This window comes from Saimiri boliviensis, chromosome 13 (genome assembly GCF_048565385.1).
Source record: "Saimiri boliviensis isolate mSaiBol1 chromosome 13, mSaiBol1.pri, whole genome shotgun sequence".
Lineage (NCBI taxonomy): Eukaryota > Metazoa > Chordata > Mammalia > Primates > Cebidae > Saimiri > Saimiri boliviensis.
This window is the reverse complement of record NC_133461.1, coordinates 28522196-28541967: the sequence shown is the minus strand read 5'-3', so window position 1 is coordinate 28541967 and position 19772 is coordinate 28522196. Positions and strand designations below refer to the sequence as shown.

Here is a 19772-nt window from a genome sequence, read left to right as displayed (position 1 = left end):
CTATGATTGTCCTGGCCAAACTAGATGGGTCATGCTACCATTTTAACTTCTCAAAGAGCAAAGGAGAGGCAGCAATCCTGCAGGCTCATTTTGTATTTCATTTCAACCAAATCGATGTTTTTATGAGTTTAATAAGAATGGCCATTTATCTGCAATCACTTTTTTCCCCAACATAATATCCTGCAAACATCTGTGACACACATCACCAGTGCCAATGAGGAAAGAAGAGGAGAAACTTCTCCTGGGATTGCTGTTCTGGGGCTGGATGGCCAGCTGGTCCCTGGCCATCTCCACATGAGAACAGCAGTTTGCCACAGTATATGCACTGTCACAGCCACAGGCAGGCACACTGACACCAGAACCACTGTGGCAGCAATAACCTCTCGTCAGATATTTTATTTACCTATATGAATCACCAAAGGCATAGATAATCCCTTCATTTGTGTTTAGCTTGCAAGATATTGGCATTTTCACAAAATGATTCAAACTCATTTTAAAAAGACTACAGCATAATAGAATACCAGTAAACCTACCACTTAAAACTAAGTGGTAGGTTTACTCCCCATTCCTCCCAGCTGCAGTTTTTTTAAGCAATATTTTATTCAGGCTTAAAAAAGTCAATAAATCCTATATAAAATGGGAGGCACAGATGTGTCATGCTAGGATTAAAAAACTTCCCCAGATAATCTACAAAGTGGACGACCCAGGAAAAATTAACTCTAGGCTTTCACGTTAGATGGCCACTACCATGTAAGCACCATAGATTTAATTTTTTATTTTTATTGTGTAAAGTTTCAAAACATACAAAGAATAACAAAGTAAAAAATACAACGGATCCCTGTTCCTGCTTCATCATTAGACCCCCAGGGCCTAGAACACTGCCTGGAACATAGCAGGTGCTCAGAAACATAAATGGTAGAATGACTAGATTGATGATTGCTATGCAGACTGCAAGTACTTGGCAGCTGTCTATCACAACGTATGCAGTATTCAAATATGTGGTGTTATTAGCCTAGAAATCCCCCCAAAACACCAAAGAATTTAAGCATCCATCTTGGTTCAGCATAACTGAATAACACCTCAGGAAAGGAAGACAGGTTAAAGCCAGAGGCTGGTATTCTGCACAAGATAGGAAGCTAGAGACTTATGCGTCCCTGTAGGGGGGTAAGGCAATGAGCTTTTTTGTTTGAGCTTAGAGTATGCTGCTCTTAAGTCATGTTCCATTAAAAGTACTAGACGGGAGGTGGGTGCTGGGACTATCACGGAACAAGAGGGATATATTCTCTAGGCAGTAGCTTTTCTACTTTATCTATTTTTTGAGACAGGGTCTTCCTCTGTTGCCCAGGCTGGAGTCCAGTAGCACAGTCACTGCAGCCTCAAACTCTTGGGCTCAAGCAATCCTCCCACCTCAGCTGCTTAAGTAGCTGGGACTACAGGTGTGCGCCAACATGGCTGGCTAATTTGTTTTAATTTTTTGTAGAGACAGAGTGTCCCATGTTGCCCAGAACTCCTGGGTTCAAGCAATCCTCCTGCTTCGGCTTCCCAAGGTATTGGAATTACAGGCATGAGTGACTGTGCCTGGCCTACTTTGTTTACCCTTGAGAATGAATGCTCTATCAATTTCCAAAGACCTAACCACCCTTTCAGGATAGGAATTTAAGTGGTAGATACAGAGTGAATACTGAATCCTAACAACAGTTAGGATCCTCACACCACACTGATGAGAACACCCTTTCTTGCTGTGGGATTCTTTGAGTAAGTGGTACCACACACTATGGGAAGCAAAAAATCTAAACAAAAACAAAAATCAATCAATCAAAGGAGGAAAACAGGGGTTGGCAAACAGCCTGTTTCCATAACTAATGTTCCATTAGAACACAGTCATACCCACTCCCTTACATTCTGTCTATTGCTACTTTCACAAAACAGCAGAGTTGAGTACTTTGGAACAAACCATATGGCCCACAAAACCTAAAACATTTCCTATCTTATCCTTTAAGTTTGCTAACCCCTGCAATTAAAAAAAGGGACATGTTTATTAAAGAATAGAGAAGAAAGTCTTCTTACAGTAATTAGTTTTACAAAAGTAATCTGCTTTGAGCATTTAAGTATCCAGCCTCCTTAGAGCCTTGGAGGAAGGAATCCTCTCCTTATGTCAGCTTGTGTCCAGTGCCCGCACCAGCAATACAAGAGCAGCTGCCAGAGGCCTTCGCCTTTCCCCCAACAAATTCAGAGTGGAATGTATCTTGCACACTGTCAAGTCTTCTCCAAACCTGCCCCTCCAACTCTGGAGACTAAGATGGGCATGTAATGCAGGGGAACTCAGGGGTACCCATTAACAACTTTTCTCTCAGCTTCAAAGCATCCCCTCTTTACCCTGCTTTATTAAACTGGAGCTGGACCCTGCAAACATTTCTCCTTTACCTCCTGGTAGAACATCAAGCTTGCTCAATAGGGGCACTTCAGCGATTTGTAAGGCAACAGCACAGGAAGACAATTCCCTTTTTGATTCTGGTCCTCCATAGCTATCATGATTCATTAGGGAGCCCAGAAACTTCCAGATGAGCTCTAGCTCTGCCCTCAGGCCTGTCTCCCCATCAGCAGTGGCTTCTGAGCAGTTCTGCCCTCCCCCGACACCTTGGGGAATCTGCAGCCTGCTTGTGTAAACCAGCTCCAGGCTGCGTCCTCTGGGCAAGTTTCTTTATCACATCCTCTTCGAAGTGAACTAAACCTCAGCTGGGGTGGAGGCCTCTCCTACTCAATGTTTCCTTTATTGGCTGTTCTTCCTCCCCTGTCTCAAGGGATAGCAGCTGTCCTTTTGCACCTGCTGCTTCCAGATCCTCTAAAGTCCTCGTTTATCCTTTTTGTAGTCAACCACCTGCTACTGCTGTACTTAACAAGTGTTTATATTAATTTTTCTCTTTTGAAATAACCAGTGTGGTTTGTGTCTCCTGATAGTTTGTGTGTATGAAAGACAAACCCTATCTATGTAGCAGTTTCCCAGAGAACGGACTGGCTCTGGAAGCATGGCAAATAAGGGTCTGGTTGCCTCCCCATAGAGAGGTGAGGGTGTGTCCTGTTTGGCCATGTTTTATTTGGACATTAGCTAGACCTTCCCTGACCTCCGAAGAACCTAACATGCTGCTCTGGGTTAGTCACATGGCTCAGAAGCTGAATGTTTTGTGTCTTTCAGAGAAGGGGCTGGGAAGACACAAGTGCCATCCTGAACCACTTGAGGTTTCAGGCTGACTTCTCCAGCTTTTCTTTTTCTGGCTGCAGGTCCCGGGAATTTAACACTTCAAATTCCCAACTGAGAAAGGCTTACCTTCTACCTTGCCACTTCTCCCCAAAAAGTGGCAGGGGAGCCGGGCAACTCCAGTTCTACAGTCCCCCCTTCTGCCCCTGAAGGAGAGAACTTCTTGTTTGAAGGATTCCAATGCCAAGCTCTGTATGGAAACAGAGCTGACAGAATTAATGATGTAGGTGTGATGCAGCTGCCAGACCTTCATAGCCTGCTCCCAACTCTGAGTTCATATTGTGGTATCAGGTGCACTGGCTGGGCACAACATTGCGTTCTTTCTGCTACAGCACACTGAGCCCAGACCACAGCATGAGGAGACGTGGCTACACTTGCATTACCTCTATTGGTTCCAACAGCCTGCATGAGTGGAAAGGGATACTGCACAGGGCCTGGGAGAGAGACTCTCAAAAGCTTATTTTTTATAAAGGCAACAAAGCCCGATTTTAAATTCTAGAGACTGAGGGTTGGGATGGGTAAGAGAGTAAGATTACATTCATCAGGCGCAAGAGGGCATCCTGTATTAGCTCCTGCAGGCTGTTGGCAAGCACAGTGGGACATCACCTTGCATTCTATCCTCCACACCATCAGCCCTCAGGGCCTGCTTCCCCAGTTTAGAAGCTCCTTACCTAGGAGTGTGAAGGCTTGTCGAGTCTTCTCAAAATCCTCAGCATCATCTACACCCTCAATGGAAGTGTCTCCTCCCTGTGATGTATAGAAAAAGTCCTCTGCGCTTGCTGCGGGGACAAGGAAGTAAGGCATGAGGCACTGGAGGATACTTCATCCCAAAGATCATGACCCATGAAGATTCTACTCCATTAGTATGCTATCCCAGACCAGATTTTAGGCCCAGCTGGATGTGAAACTCTAAAATAGTCTGTATCCGCAATGGCAAATGGGAGAGAAAACTGAATAGTACAAGCAAATTACATGACACTGACAGAAATGTCCTGCTGTATTTATGTAAAATTGGCAAGGGAAACATGTTAACACAAAAAGTACATACACCACAGTTCAATTTAATAGGATTCATCACAGATTTGTTGTTTTTAAAAAGATCTGATACAAGTAAAATGTATCCCCACTCTACAGCTAGACTTCCATGACTTAGATAATTTCCATCTGACAAGCTCATGTGACAAATGAGGAACAGTGATGTGCCCAAGGAGAGAAGGCTTTTTTGTTGTTGTTGTTGTTGTTCATTTGTTTTACTAAGTCGGGCACACTCGAACTCTTTGGGCACATGCACAAACGCAGGTTGAGACCCTTACGTGTTTGCTCTCATCCGCCAGCTTAATTCACCTTCAGTCAGGACTCTGGTCACAGCCTCGGGGACAGCTGGTAAGGAGGGGCCCAGGTAGTGTCTTAAAATTCAGAGCCAAGCTTAGCAGAGGATACAAATGCAATAAGCCCTGGGTAGTATCTGCCCCACAAAGAGCATACCAGGATTAGCTCTTAGGAAGGAGGAAGGCTTAGAAGTCAGCATTTAAGGCAAAAATTGCACATAACTGAAGTTACCCTTTAAAGTTGCTTAAATCTTTCCTAAGATATAGTGCCTTGCATGGCATAACCCTGCCTGGTACTTCATGTTCTAAGTGTAAAATGTTTGGTTTTGATAGGATGTCAAAAGGAGACACTGGCCAATTGCCCTGTTCCCTGAAAACCCTAGTTAAATTCTTTTCCCTTGACCTGAGCATGCAGGGCTGAAACACATCAGTTAAAAGTGCTGAGATGCAGCTTCACTGCAACTCCCAATCTTCCTTCAACAGCTGTCCTTCCAAGAATTTCTAAAGTCTCTTTCCTTTCTCCATCCTGACTGCCATTGCCCTTCAGCTCCACTGTCGGAACTGTTGTAAAAGACACTACACCACTCTCTGCTTCTGCACCCGTTCCTTCAAATCCACCTCCAAAATGCTATTAAGTCTAATCATACCACCCCCTCTGCTTAAAGCCCCTTGAGAGGCCCCATTGCTCTCAAGGCCAAGGTCAAACCCTAGGACTTCCTCCTGGCTCTTTTGTGAAGCGGCCACCCTATACTCTCCAGACTTGTGGCTTACTCCTTCCCCATCTCTATGTTCCAGATACACCAGTTTCTGTATTATCATGCACCAGCTCTGCCATCTGTCCATGCCTTCAATAGTCTCTGCATACCTCTCCTTCTTCACCTCTCCCCATTTCCCACCTTGCATCCTATGCTCGAAGCCGTACTGAGCTTTGCCCATTCTTCCAGCCCATTATGCATACATAGCCAGGCCCAGCGAAGGAGAGACAGCACTCAACCCTAGACCCCAGTCTGTCTACCCAACCTGAGCTATAGCCACTAGGTGACACTGCCCATAGGCATGAATAACCAGGGCATCAGTTGTACTCTCTAAGTGAAGGTTTCCTGGAGGAGTGACAAATTCTGAGGGCCAGTGGCCAAGGCACTTCAACTGAGAAAGGCAGGACTCCAGCCTGTACTAACTCACAGCCCCAGCAGAAGCACATTTTTATGACAAAAACCACATCAGATCTTTGCAGAAGATAGCATTTCAGCACTTTCTTGCCAATCACTCAGCAAGCTCCAACACAGAGCAATACAATAGTTTCAAAGGCTGAATAAAAGCACCAATTATTTTTTCCCTTTACACTCACATTTCAAAGTATCTCATTCGATTATTTTTACAGTGTCCACCTGGAGAAGATTGTCTATATTATTTACTCCCATTTTTCAGAAAGGCAAACTGAGTAACATGGGGCTTTAAGAGGTGCCCAGGGTCACACAGGGTTTGGTCAGGCCTGGGAGCCCATTACCTGATTACCCTATTGTAGAAATTTACCTGTGATATCTCATGATTTTGCCACAAATACAACCCAACTCATCAAGTGTCAGCCAAACACATCAGAAAGAGTTACCTGAGATGTCAAAGGAGGAGACTAGACTTCCATATTGGAGGGATGCATTTTCAGCATCTTTTGAAGACCCTTCATTGTCAACAGCCAAGGCCCTACTGCCTGATGTTGCTACGAATCAGATAAACTACCCCACCTTCCCAGCTCCAAGCTCCCAAACTCAGGCCCAGGTGGGCAACTTCCTCAGGCTGATGCTCGTCACTGCAGGGTCCACCTGGGTCAATTATAGTGTTCTCTACTGAATGATCTGAAACCAGTCAAAATGATTGTGGTTATAAATGCTTTAAGGTCTGCAATCAATTCTGTCACATCACTCTCCAGACCCTCTTAATAAGATATATCCAAATAAAACTCAGTCTCCTCTCATCTGCTTGGCCTTCCTGGATCTCAGCCCTCATTTCAGGTCCAGAAAACTGAACACTGACTATCCTGTCCCAAAGCAATTTCTCTCATCCTCCAATTTAGGTCTCTCTCTTTACCAAGAATTCCCAAGGAGAAATGTACCACAAACCTATTAACTAGTTCAACAGGCAGAGATCGATCAGGCAGTCAACAGAACGCAGAGGAGACGGTGAACCCAGTGATTAGAGCACCAGACCATCAAGGTCATGAGCTTGCACTTCACCTAGGGAGGCTATGCTCTGACCTATGCAAGGCCAGAGAGGTTGTTTATAAAACGGTATCCATACAACTATGGAAGTAAAAAAAGAAAGAAAGAAATTTACTTCTTATCCCCTAAAGGTTGTATTTATGGGAAAATGGCCTGTTACAACAGGATGTAACAACAGAAATTGGTGTATCTGGAACACAAAGATGGAGAGGGAATAAGACTTCTGTGAGCGGAAGGCAGGGGGCAGCTACTTCACAAAAGGGCCAGGAGGTTATTCTAGGGTACTGACCTTGGCCTATATGGTTTTTACCATCATTTATTCACACCTTAACAAATTATTCATTGGACTTTTCAAAAAAAAAATCTCTATTTGAGGTCATTTTTAATGCAATGGCCCACTGACAATGGGACAGAAGAGTGTGGATGACTGGATACATATCTGCACCCTCCATCCTCAGACAAATATATAAAATTTATGCCAAGCCAAGGGGTCCTGCAGAGACTTGTGTGCATATGAATTGGATGTTTTGGGTGAAGAAGAGGAATTAGGATACAAAGCAAGTCTAAATATTCACTTAGAGCCCTGGGCTAGTTTACAGATTTGCTTTTTTCAGCTACTCTACCAGGGTTATCAGTGGACCTAAATGTCAAGCTTCAGAGCTCACAGCTGATCCACCCATGAGGCGGAGGATTAGCCTGGCACCAGAGCCCAAGTGCTTATCAGAGGCTCTTGCTTCACTCCAAAATATTCTCAGAGGGCATATGCAGCCGAAGCAGCAGAAAAAAACTGACCAAATTGGGTAGTTTTCAAGCACTGCAGCCTGGGGACCAAGAAGTATGTACCTTGCAGAGGCAGGAAATAAGGGGAAATAATTTATTTTACTTTAGGTTTTGGGTTACATGCACAGGTCATGCAGGGTTTTTGCATAGGTGCATACATAACCAGGTGGTTTGCTGCCTCTATTCCCCATTTGACTATATCCAGCATTTCTCCCCATGTTATGCCTCCCCACCTCCTGCTGTCCCTCCCCTAGCCCACCCACCAGCTACCCCCAGTTTGTGATGCTCCTCTCACTGAGTCCACGTGTTCTCATTGTTCAACACACACCTATGAGTGAGAACATTCGGTGTTTGGTTTCCTGTTCTTTTGTCAGTTTGCTGAGAAAGATGGTTTCCATATTCATCCAAGTCCCTACAAAGGACACAAACTCATCATTTTTTATGGCTGCATAGTATTCCATGGTGTATATGTGCCACATTTTCTTTGTCCATTCTATCATTGGTGGGCATTTGGGTTGGTTCTAGGTCTTCGCTATTGTACAAAGGGCTACAATAAACATACGTGTGCATGTGTGTTCATAGTAAAACAATTTACAGTTCTTTGGGTATATACCCAGTAATGGGATTGCTGGGTCAAATGGAATTTCTATTTCTAGATCCTTGAGAAATTGCCACATTGTCTTCCACAATGGTTAAGCTAATTTACACTCCCATCAACAGTGTAAAAGCATTCCTATTTCTCCACATCTTCTCCAGCATCTGTTGTCTCCAGATTTTTTAATGATCGCTATTCTAACTGGCATGAGATGGTATCTCAATGTGGTTTTGATATGCATTTCTCTAATGACCAGTGATCATGAGCATTTTTTTCATGTTTCTTGGCCTCATATATGTCTTCTTTTGAAAAGTGTCTGTTCATATCCTTTGCCTACTTTTGAATGGGCTTCTTTTTTTCTTGTAAATCTGTTTTAGCTCTTTGTAGATTCTAGATTTAGTTCTTTGTAGATTCCCTTTGTCAGATGGGTAGCCTGCAAAAATTTTTTCCCATTCTGTTGGTTGCCAGTTCACTCTAATGATGGTTTCTTTTGCTGTACAGAAGCTCTGAATTTTAATTAGGTGCCATTTCTTCATCTTGGCTTTTGTTACCATTGCTTTTGGTATTTTAGTCATGAAGTCCTTGACTATGCCTAGGTCCTGGATGGTTATGCCTACGTTTTCTTCTAGTGTTTTTATGGTGTTAGGTTTTATGTTTTGATCTTTAATCCATCTGGAGTTAAATCTAGTGTAAGGTGACACTAGAAACTGGAAGGGGTCCAGTTTCTGCTTTCTGCACATTGCTAGCCAGTTTTCCAAATACCATTTATTAAACATAGAGTCCTTTCCCCATTGCTTGTTGTTGTCAGGTTTGTCAAAGATCAGATGGTTGCAGATCTGTGGTGTTGCTTCTGAGGCCTCTGTTCTGTTCCATTGGTCTATATCGCTGTTTTGGTACCAGTACTATGCTCTTTTGATTACTGTAGCCTTGTAGTATAGTTTGAAGTCTGGCAGTGTGATGCCTCCAGCTTTGTTCTTTTTGCTTAGGATTGTCTTGGCTATGTGGGCTCTCTTGTGATTCCATATGAAGTTGAAAGTGGTTTGTTCCAGTTCTGTGAAGAAGGTCATTGGTAGCTTGATGGGGATAGCACTGAATCTATAAATTACTTTGGGCAGTATGGCCATTTTCACAATATCGATTCTTCCTAACCATGAGCATGGAATATTTTCCCATCTGTTTGTGTCCTCTCTTATTTCCTTGAGCAGTGGTTTGTAGTTCTCCTTGAAGAGGTCCTTTACATCCTTTGTAAGTTGTATTCCTAGGTATTTTATTCTCTTTGTAGCAATTGTGAAGGGGAGTTCGCTCTTGATTTGGCTCTCTGTCTGTTATCAGTACATAGGAATGCTTGTGATTTCTTCACACTGATTTTGTATCCTGAGACTTTGCTGAAGTTGCTTATCAGTTTGAGAAGACTTTGGGCTGAGAAGATGGGGTCTTCTAAATATACAATCATGTCATCTGCAAATAGAGACAGTTTGACTTCCTCCTTTCCTAATTCAATACCCTTTATTTCCTTTTCTTGCCTGATTGTTCGGGCTAGAAATTCCAATACTATATTGAATAGAAGTGGTGAGAGAGGGCATCCTTGTCGAGTGCCTTATTCGAAAGGGAATTTTTCCAACTTTTACCCATTCAGTATGATATTGGCTGCAAGTTTTTCATAAATAGCTTTTATCCTTTTATGATATGTTACATCAACACCTAGTTTATTGAGAGCTTTTAGCATGAAGGGCTGTTGAATTCTGTCAAAGGGCTTCTGCCTCTACTGAGATAATCACAAGTTTTTTGTCTTTGGTTCCATTTAAGTGATGGATTACGTTTACGGATTTGCATATGTTGAACCAGTCTTTCATCCCCAGAATGAAGCCTACATGATCATGATGAATAAGCTTTTTGATGTGCTGTTGCATTCGGTTTGCCAGTATTTTATTGAAGATTTCTGTGTCGATATTCATCATGGATATTGGCCTGAAGGTTTCTTTTTTAGTTGAGTCTCTGTCTGGTTTTGGTATCAGGATGATGTTGGTCTCATAGAATGAGTGAGGGAGGATTCCCTCTTTTTGTACTGTTTGATATAGTTTCAGAAGGAATGGAACCAGCTCCTCTTTGTACATCTGGTAGAATTCAGCTGTAAACCTGTCTGAACCTGGACTTTTTTGGTTTGTAGGCTATTGATTGCTGCCTCTACTTCAGTCCTTGTCATTGGTGTATTCAGGGTTTCAGCTTCCTCCTGGTTTAGTCTTGGTAGAGTACAAGTGTCCAGGAATTTATCCATTTCTTCCTAGTTTATGGATTTATGTGCATAAAGTTGTTTGTAGTAGTCTCTGATGGTAGTTTGTATATCTGTGGATCAGTTTTGATATCACCTTTATCTTTTTTTTATTGTATCTATTTGATTCTTCTCTCTTTTCTTTTTTATTAGTCTGGCTAGCAGTCTATTTTGTCAATCTTTTCAAAAAACCAGCTTCTGGATTTGTTGATTTTTTGAAGGATTTTTGTGTCTCTATCTCCCTCAGTTCAGCTCTGATCTTAGTTATTTCTTGTCTTCTGCTAGCTTTTGAGTATTTTTTTAAAATTTGCTCCTCTAGCTCTTTCAATTTTGATGATGGGGTGTCAATTTTAGATCTTTCCTTGTTTCTCATGTAGGCATTTATTGCTATAAATTTCCCTCTCAACACTGCTTTAAAGGTGTCCCAGAGATTCTGGTAAGTTATATCTTCATCCTGACAGGTTTCAAAGAACTTCTTTATTTCTGCCTTCATTTCATTGTTTATGCAGTTGACACTGAGAAGCAAGTTGTTCAGTTTCCAAGTGGTGGTGCAGATTTGAGTGTGTTTCTTAATCCTGAGTTCTAATCTGATTGTGCTATGGTCTGATAGACTGTTGTGATTTCCATTCTATTGCATTTGCTGAGGAGTGATTTGCTTCCAAGGATGTGGTCAATTTTGGAGTAAGTGCAATGTGGTGCTGAGAAAAATGTATATTTTGTGGATCTGGGATGGAGCGTTCTGTATATATCTATTAGGTCCACTTGATGCAGCTCTGCATTCAAGTCCTGGATGTCCTTGTTAATTTTCTGTCTTGTTGATTTGTCTGATATTGACAGTGGAATTTGAAGTTTCCCACTATTATTGTGTGGGAGTCTAGATCTCCTTTTAGGTCATTAAGAATTTTCTTTATGTATCTGGGTGCTCCTGTGTTGCCTATATATTTAGGAGAGTTAGCTCTTCTTGTTGGATTGATCCTTTCACCATTATGTAATGCCATTCTTTGTCTCTTTTGATCTTTGTTGGTTTGAAGTCCATTTTATCAGAGACTAGGACTGCAAACCCTGCTTTTTTTTTGTTCTCCATTTGCTTGGTAAATCTTCTTCCATCCCTTTATTTCGAGTCTATGTGTGTCTTTGTATGTCAGATGGATTTCCTGAATACAACACACTGATGGGTCTTGACTTTTTATCCAGTTTGCCAATCTCTGTCTTTTGATTGGGGCGTTTAGGCCATTTACATTAAATGTTAATATTGTTATGCGTGAATTTGATCCTGCCATTTTGTTGCCAGCTGGTTTTCTTGCCTGTGAGTTAACTCAATTTCTTCATTGCATTTTTGGTCTTTACCATTTGGTGTGCTTTTGTAGTGGCTGGTACTTGTTCCTTTCCGTGCTTTGTGTTTCTTTCAAGAGCTCTTGCAGGGCAGGTCTGGTGGTGATGAAATCTCTCAGTAATTGCTTGTCTACAAAGGATTTTATTTCTCCTTCACTTATGAAGCTTAGTTTGGCTGGATATGAGATTCTGGATTGAAGTTCTTTTCTTTAAGGATGTTGAATATTGGCCCCCACTCTCTTCTGGCATGAAGGGTTTCTGCAGAGAGATCTGCTGTGAGTCTGATTGGCTTCCCTCTGTGGGTGACCCGACCTTTCTCTCTGGCTGCCCTTAGCATTTTTTCCTTCATTTCAACCCTGGTGAATCTGATGATTATGTGCCTTGGGGTTGCTCTTCTTGAGGAATATCTTTGTGGGGTTCTCTTTATTTCTTGTATTTGAATGTTGGACTACCTTGCTAGGTTGGGGAAGTTCTCCTGGATAATATCCTGGAGAGTATTTTCCAGCTTGGATTCATTCTCCCTGTCATATTCAGGTACACTGTTCAAGCATAGATTAGGTCTTTTCATATAATCCCATATTTCTTGGAGGCTTTGTTCATTTCTTTTCACTCTCTTTTCTGTTGTCTTGCCTTCTCTTTTTATTTCATTGAGTTGATCTTCAATCTCTGATATCCTTTCTTCTGCTTGATTGATTTGGCTATTAAAACTTGTGTTTGCTTTACGTAGTTCTGGTGCTGTGTTTTTCAACTCCATCAGGTTGTTTATGTTCTTCTCTAAGCTGGTTATTTTAGTTAGCATTTCGTCTAACCTTTTTTTCAAGGTTTTTGGTTTCTTTGCATTGAGTTAGAACATGTTCCTTTTGCTCAAAAAAGTTTGTTATTATCCACCTTCTGAAGCCTGTTTCTGTCAATTCATCACTCTTTCTAGGTCATGTTGTGTTCCCGTGTTGCTGAAGAGTTGTGATCCCTTGAAGGAGAAGAGGTGTTCTGGTCTTTGATGGTTTCATCTTTTTTGTGCTTGTTTTTTCCCCATCTTCATGGATTTACCTGGCTTTAATCTCAGGGAGCTGCTTGATGAGGTCACTTGTCTGCCTGTTGAGGTGCTCCTTGGTTTCCAGGGACTCCTTCAGGTTACTAGGTAAGCTCCCTGTGTCTTTTTTGTTTACACTGGGCCTGTGTCTTCTGCTGACCTGAAGGCATTGCTGGGTGGTCAAGAACACCATCCTGTTGCTATGTAGGCTTCCTGTGTTTTTTCTTAAAACACGAAGCCTAGTCCTGCCTCTTTAATGGTGGGTTGTCTTTCCTCCACAGGGCTGGATCATTCAGGGTTCAGCTCAGACCAAGGCACTGGCTGCGTAACCTGCTAGAGTTAGTGCTTCAGCCCTCTGCGGTTTATGGGGGAGGGTAGGAGGGTGAAGACTCCCCCAGCTGCACTTTCTTTCTCCCCGCTTTCAGCTCCCTCTCTATCTGGTCATGGGGGAGGGGTCCACCCAGCTGTTCCATCTGTCTCCCTGCTTTCAGCTCCCTCTCTCTCCGGGCAGGGGGAGGGGGTGATAGCTCAGTCCACAGGCTCTCCTGGCCAGCTTATGGGCTTAAGCGTTTGCTTAGATCTGTGCATCAATCCGGGACACTGTCCTGGATTATTATTCAACTCTGCGCTTGTAATTCCTGGCACTTGACTGGCAAAGCTCCTCTGTTCTGTGTATTGCTGAGGCTTTGGGGGAAGTGCTGTATCTGGACCAGAATGCCAGAGAGGGAGCCTCAGACTCACCAGTCAGATGCACTTTCTGGGTGAAGTGGCACCTTTCCCTGTCTCAGTCTGCCCTGCCTGGGCTTTGCTCACCATCTGACCAGACCCGTTGAAATGCACCTGGTACCTGGGTTGGAGCTAGAAGATCTCTTGATTCCTGCATCTCTCTCGCTGGGTGTTGTGCACTGGAGTTGTGTCTATTCGGCCATCTTGACTCCCTCCCAGGGAAATCATTTTTAGCTTCAATACAACTCCAAACAAACAAAAAATTTAGGAGGATTTCTTCCCCATTACCTTAGAGTTACAATTGGGACAAGTGATCCAAACCATCCAGGTATGTCTTGCCAGTATTTATTTTCTATAAAACTAACCTGAGGGGAAAAAAAAATCATCTCCTATAAGTTGGCCATGAAAAGCCCTGCTGGGCCTTTGTTCTGCTCTGGGAAGACAAGAGGGGGATGGCAGCGGCCCCTAACATGGATGCCTACCTGGCTGCCTGAGACGGACAGCCACCCTCAGAGCCACAGGCTCCAGCTCAGGACAGTGTGCAAAGAGTGCTCAGCATCTGTTCTGCTTAGCAGGAACATGCTCTCCTTGTCCTCAAGGATTTTATCATGTTCCTGGGAAAAGCAGACTTGCAAGCCCTGAACAGCTGGAGAACAGGACAAAACCAGCAGTGGATGCCAGCCAGAGTTTTCTCCCTGGGGTCCCAATCTAAGTATTACTTCCCAGAGGGAGCCTCCTGGCCCTCCTCAGCTCTGCTTCCTTCAGCACAGCCCTTATCACTCTGTTTCATAATTGACAAGCTTGGCAGGGTAGGACCCACAACTATTTTCCTCATTGCTGCATCCCTGGGGCCTAACATGGCCTGAATAGGGTCTGACAAAGAAATGAAAGAATTATTGCTACGTTGCATGGTATAAGCCTTGAAGATACAGCAATTCATAAGCAAGTAAGAGTTATGAAGGCAGACCTGTGCCAAAACCACTTGATTAGCTACTACTACTACTACTATTAGCTACTACTACTACTACTACTACTACTACTACTACTACTACTATTAGCTACTACTACTTTAGCTACTACTACTATGAGCACAGATGGGTCTGGTGCTGGATCCTTAGGATGGCCGGGACTTAGATCAGGGACAGCCAGGCCTCATGAGTCTGTTTTTTTGCACAGCCACACAAAGTCCAACTACCCTGTGTGGACACCCAGACCTTCATACCATCTGCTAGTATTGGACCTCCCCACACACCCCAAAACACAGACAGCAGGACAGGGACAGGAAGCATGGCAGACACCAAGACACTGCTGGGCTCAAGTCTTGCCCTCTTCACACACATGGGCCTGAAGACTGAGCAGCAAATATCAGTCAGAACCCCATAATGCCCCACACAGAGAAGGGCCAAAGGTTCCAGACCCAAGGAGAGCTGCTCTGTGGTATAAAGTCAAGAACTAAAGCCTGCTCGCTACTCCGCTGGCTCCACATCAACAGCCTCAAAGCAAATGAAACTTGCTAACACCCCTCAGGAACCAGCAGGAGTGGAAAAATGGGTGGTTCTCATCTGATGGGGACGGCAACAAGGTGACTTATCCCCTCAGCCTCTTGGAGAGGCACTTTGGGTTGCTCCATCTCTCTCCCTCCAGTGAGAATGTGCTAGGAGCTTCCATGCCAGTCCAGGAGCGATCACATGGCCTGGCGGTTGAGTCTCATGTGCCGAAGCCCCCTCTCATCCTCTGTGGCCATGCCATACTGCATCCATATGGCTCTAGAGCCACCCCCACTTTACCCAGGCTTCATCCTCACCCCTGTCTCTGCCTCAATCCTTAACTATGAGTTAAAACATGCTAGGTATCATTGTATGACGTATATTACCTTAATCTCTAGATCGTTTTGGTTGGGACACATTTCCTGTGATGCATGAAGTACAAACATATCTTTCAAAGTAGTAATGCATGCAAAGACTTTCATGCTATGCCTAACTCTTTTCTATCCCTGCCTCATCCTATCATACACTTTCTGCACCAGGTAGACTGCACAGGTATAATTAACTAATTGGGCAGTGAAATTTAGAGAGGCCTAGGGGTTGTGGCCATATAAGAGGCAGACCAGAGACAAGAACCCACGATGGAGAGCTTTGAGCAGAGCCCCCAGCTGTGTACCCACTACAGCACAGCCCACCCCAGATGGGCATACAGCTGTTGACTTACTTAGTGCGAGCTCTTTAAATTCCGGAAGGCCAGCAGCAGCACAGAGCTGGTAAAAGATGTGGTAGTTCCTCTCATCATCTGCCTGGAGGGGGAAGAAGTGAAGCAGTTTTAGGGCAGTGACCTCTAAGATCGTTCCCTCTGCCACTGTAATCCCAGGGTGCTCCCTGAGCCCACTTGTCAGTGATTTCCTCCACACCTCTGCCACCTATAATTCCCACCTCCTGACTTTCTGTTCATTCTTATGGGGCCCCTTCCTTCCAACCTGAGGGTTTATACCTCTTGACTTATGCAAAAGCATGTATGCATTTTCTTTTTTCCTTCTATATAGAACATCATTGTGCTTCCACAAACGGTGAGTCAGTCAATCGACAAATATTTATTCAGTCTTCTGTGCTGCTTGGCTGATGTCCCATAGATTGTCAGTGCCTTTCTGTGAGCTTCCATTCTCCTTTGGGAGACTCAGCTAAGTGGAAGCTGTGCTTGCCCATCAGGTCAGGCTGGGCAGTCAGGAAAGATCCACAAGTGAGGCAGGATGTCTGGGGGACACCTGCAGCTGGACTGGCCTTACACTGGTAGGGGAAGCCTGGGGGTGGGAATTCAGGAGGCCTGAGAAAAGAGAGCTAAGGAAGAAGGAAACTCCAGGGGTGTCCAGGAAAGAGCCATGAGCAACACATTGGACCCACACCCAACCCAGCAAGCTGCTCCCTTGACTGTGGTGTAAAGAAGGATGGGAGGATTATCAAGCCAACCTGCGAGGTGCAGAGAAAACACAGGCAAAAGCATGGGGAGCTGGTTAAAAAATTCATTAGATGTTTGCTAAGTATCAGCATGGAGATGTCACTGAGAAACAGCTGAGGTGATTTTGAGGTCTCCTTAAAGGCAGCTGAAGCATGAGGATCAGGAAGCCATTTAACCCAAGGCAAGAGTCTGCCACAGACTCAAACCAGGACCTGAACCATCATCTTGGTTCAGTGATGGGAGGGCAAAGGGAGCTGGAGGAGGACTTTTGTTGGTGTTGTGAGCTGTGCTGACTCCACCAAAGTCAGGGTGGAGGTAGAAAAGGATTACAAAGAGGCAAAGACTAGCTGGCAAGAGGAAATTAAAGATAAGCAAAGAACAGTGAAAAATCAAGTCAGATAAAAAGTGGGACATCTGGGAGTTGAATAAAGATAGCACATGGACACAGGGAGGAAAACATCACACACCAGGGCCAGCTGGAGGTTAGGGGTCTAGGGGAGGGGCAGCATTAGGAGAAATACCTAATGTAGATGACGAGTTGACAGGTGCAGCAAACCACCATGGCACGTGTATACCTCTATAACAAACCTGCACGTTCTGCACATGTATCCCAGAAATTAAAGTATAATTTTGAAATAGTGGGATATCCACTTATTTGCAAAGAAAACAAACTAGGTAGACAAGTATAATCTATTTTTTTTTAAACATACTAAATAAGGAGGTTCTCAGGAAACCTAAAACCCAGACTGTATTTATGACATTCTCCTGATAAGCCTTTCAAATGCATAGGAAAAGGTCTGTTTTGTCCTTTACTGTATCTTTGGTGTCTAGGACATGGCTAACACATAACAGGCATTCAATCTGTTTGTTGATTGAATCTAAAAACAGTACTGTATAAAAATATTTGAGATCTAATGCCTATACCATCTGAATGAACGCATACTAATGAAAGACAAGCACCAAAAGAACAAGTACATTCAATTCCAGGTTCACAAGATGAGATTTTCTTTGGGCCCAGAGAGTGGGGCAGGGAGCAGAAGTGAGGTCATTGTACATGGGAAAGACACAAAAGGGCTCAAGTCCTCCCACTCACCTGGAAGACCACTCTGGACTTCTCCAAGAGGTAGGTCCTCATGTTGGCCCCAATGATGTGGTACCTCTTGTCAAAACCAATCTGGATGTACTTGCCGAAACGGCTGCTGTTGTCATTGCGGGTGGTCTTAGCATTTCCAATGGCCTGCAGGGACCAAACAAACAAAGGTATGAAAAGAAAAAAAGAGGGCTTTCTTGATTTCAGGATTGTATGCTTGTGGCAGCATGTGTCCCCTTTCTCTTCCTTACTTACAGAAATCCTCTGTTCTTGGGACGACAATAAGCTGAGCTAAAAAAAAAAAACAAAATAAAAACTCGAAACTCTTCATTTTCCAGCCTCTTAACTCCTGAGGATGGCCAATGAGGGTAATGAGATCATTGGTGGGCTCTTCACACTGCACCTAGGTGCAGAAGAAGGTGCATCCCACTGTCCCTCTTCTCTTCCTCCTCCTTTCTTGACTGGAATGCACATGTGATGGCATCAGCTATAGCAGTCATCTTGAAACCATGAGGAAAAGGCCTGAAGAATCACAGATACCTTAGCTGTGACATCCTTGAGCCACCAAACCAATGTCAGTGCCCACTGGCTCTGAACTTTCTGGACAAAACAAACAAAGCTTCCTGTGCCTAACACACTTTGATCAGTTCTAAATGAGGAGGCAGTCAAATGTCACTCCCAACTGGTAAATGATACCTTCCTAGCAACAGGCCACAAAATTGACACTTTCTTGATACTTCTTCTGCAGCAGCAAGGTTACAGTTCAAAACACTAGAGGATGATTTTACAAACGAGCGGCTATGGGACTAAGTTCATCGTGTGAAGATTTGCTTTCCGTAAAACACCATGCCAACGCATTGGTAAAGAGCATATTAATATTTAATCCCTTTCACCTGCTTACATTTTTAGGTGGATAAAACACTTGAAAAACATCTGCTATAACTTCTCAGTGGTCTAGAAAATTTGAAGCACAAAGAAGTTGAAAGAAAAGCCAAAATCCCCACCTACCCCTCAAGTCCTGCTCAGTCCAATCCAAGTGGAAGAACTATAGTGTTTCCTGACATCCCAAAAACCACGATGCCCAGTGGCTATCTAGTGTTGACAAGGCTGACAGAATAGTGAAAAGCAAAGTGCTTAAAAGGTCACAAAGCTGACCGATAACTAACACTCCTGAAAATACCCCATTGATAAAAAAAGGAGTTCCCTTTTTCTTTTCTTTCTCCAAAGCCCTATGCTCTCTCTGCCCTCACCCAAGCTTCCCATATGCAGTTGCCTCTTTTCCCATGGCTCCCTGTACCTAGCCAACTCACCTTCCTTCAAGTAAGCAGGCCTTCCCTGATCCTGAGGCTAGGAGGAGCACCTCCTGCTGCATGCTCTTCCAGGCCCTGCATTTTCCTCTTCTTCCCCTTACCCCACATGCAGTTAACCCTCTGTGTTCATGGGGGAAAATATTATACATCTGTTCCAGCATATGGTAAGCACTCGAAAATATTTGAGTAAGTGAAAGAGCAAACGAATCTAGGTTTCAGTTTTTCTCTTGTGAAAAGTAAGTATGGGACTCCTTGTCCTCATAGATAACTTGCCACTGCAGAGTCCTGCAAACACCGGTTGGAGTCACAATATACATTACTGTAGGATTTAAAGTGTGTAAAGCAACCTACACATCAGACACAGTATATACCTCTGGAAGAAAGTGGAGGGGGAGGAAGTACAACCTTGGTATGTCGGATTGCTATGAAGGGCATCTTGATGCTTAGAACATGCCTAAGGTCGGCCGGGCACGGTGGCTCAAGCCTATAATCCCAGCACTTTGGGAGGCCGAGGCGGGTGGATCACGAGGTCGAGAGATCGAGACCATCCTGGTCAACATGGTGAAACCCCGTCTCTACTAAAAATACTAAAAAAATTAGCTGGGCATGGTGGTGCGTGCCTGTAGTCTCAGCTACTCAGGAGGCTGAGGCAGGAGAATTGCCTGAACCCAGGAGGTGGAGGTTGCAGTGAGCCGAGATCGTGCCATTGCACTCTGGCTTGGGTAACAAGAGCAAAACTCCGCCTCAAAAAAAAAAAAAAAAAAAAAAAAAGAACATGTCCAAGGTCAGGGCAAGGCTAGAGTGCGGCCAGCCTGATGTAATTCTTGGACACCTAATTGGAGGAGTTTATGTCATCAGCTCCCTCCAACCAAAGGCGATGGGTACTCATGCTCC

At 43.9% G+C, this 19772-nt stretch overlaps 1 protein-coding gene across 3 annotated transcripts in view; it reads right to left on the bottom strand.

Annotated features, from left to right (window-relative positions):
* MYO5B (myosin VB) overlaps positions 1-19772 on the bottom strand; it is a 386934-nt gene that overhangs the window by 161875 nt on the left and 205287 nt on the right. For all 3 annotated transcript variants that reach the window (XM_003926074.4, XM_010336832.3, XM_074383485.1), the window contains exons 6-8: positions 17572-17715; positions 15741-15822; positions 3928-4035 (exon numbers count right to left, since the gene is read on the bottom strand). In XM_003926074.4, the coding sequence (XP_003926123.3) occupies positions 3928-4035; positions 15741-15822; positions 17572-17715 (334 nt within the window). The remainder of the gene's footprint in view (positions 1-3927; positions 4036-15740; positions 15823-17571; positions 17716-19772) is intronic.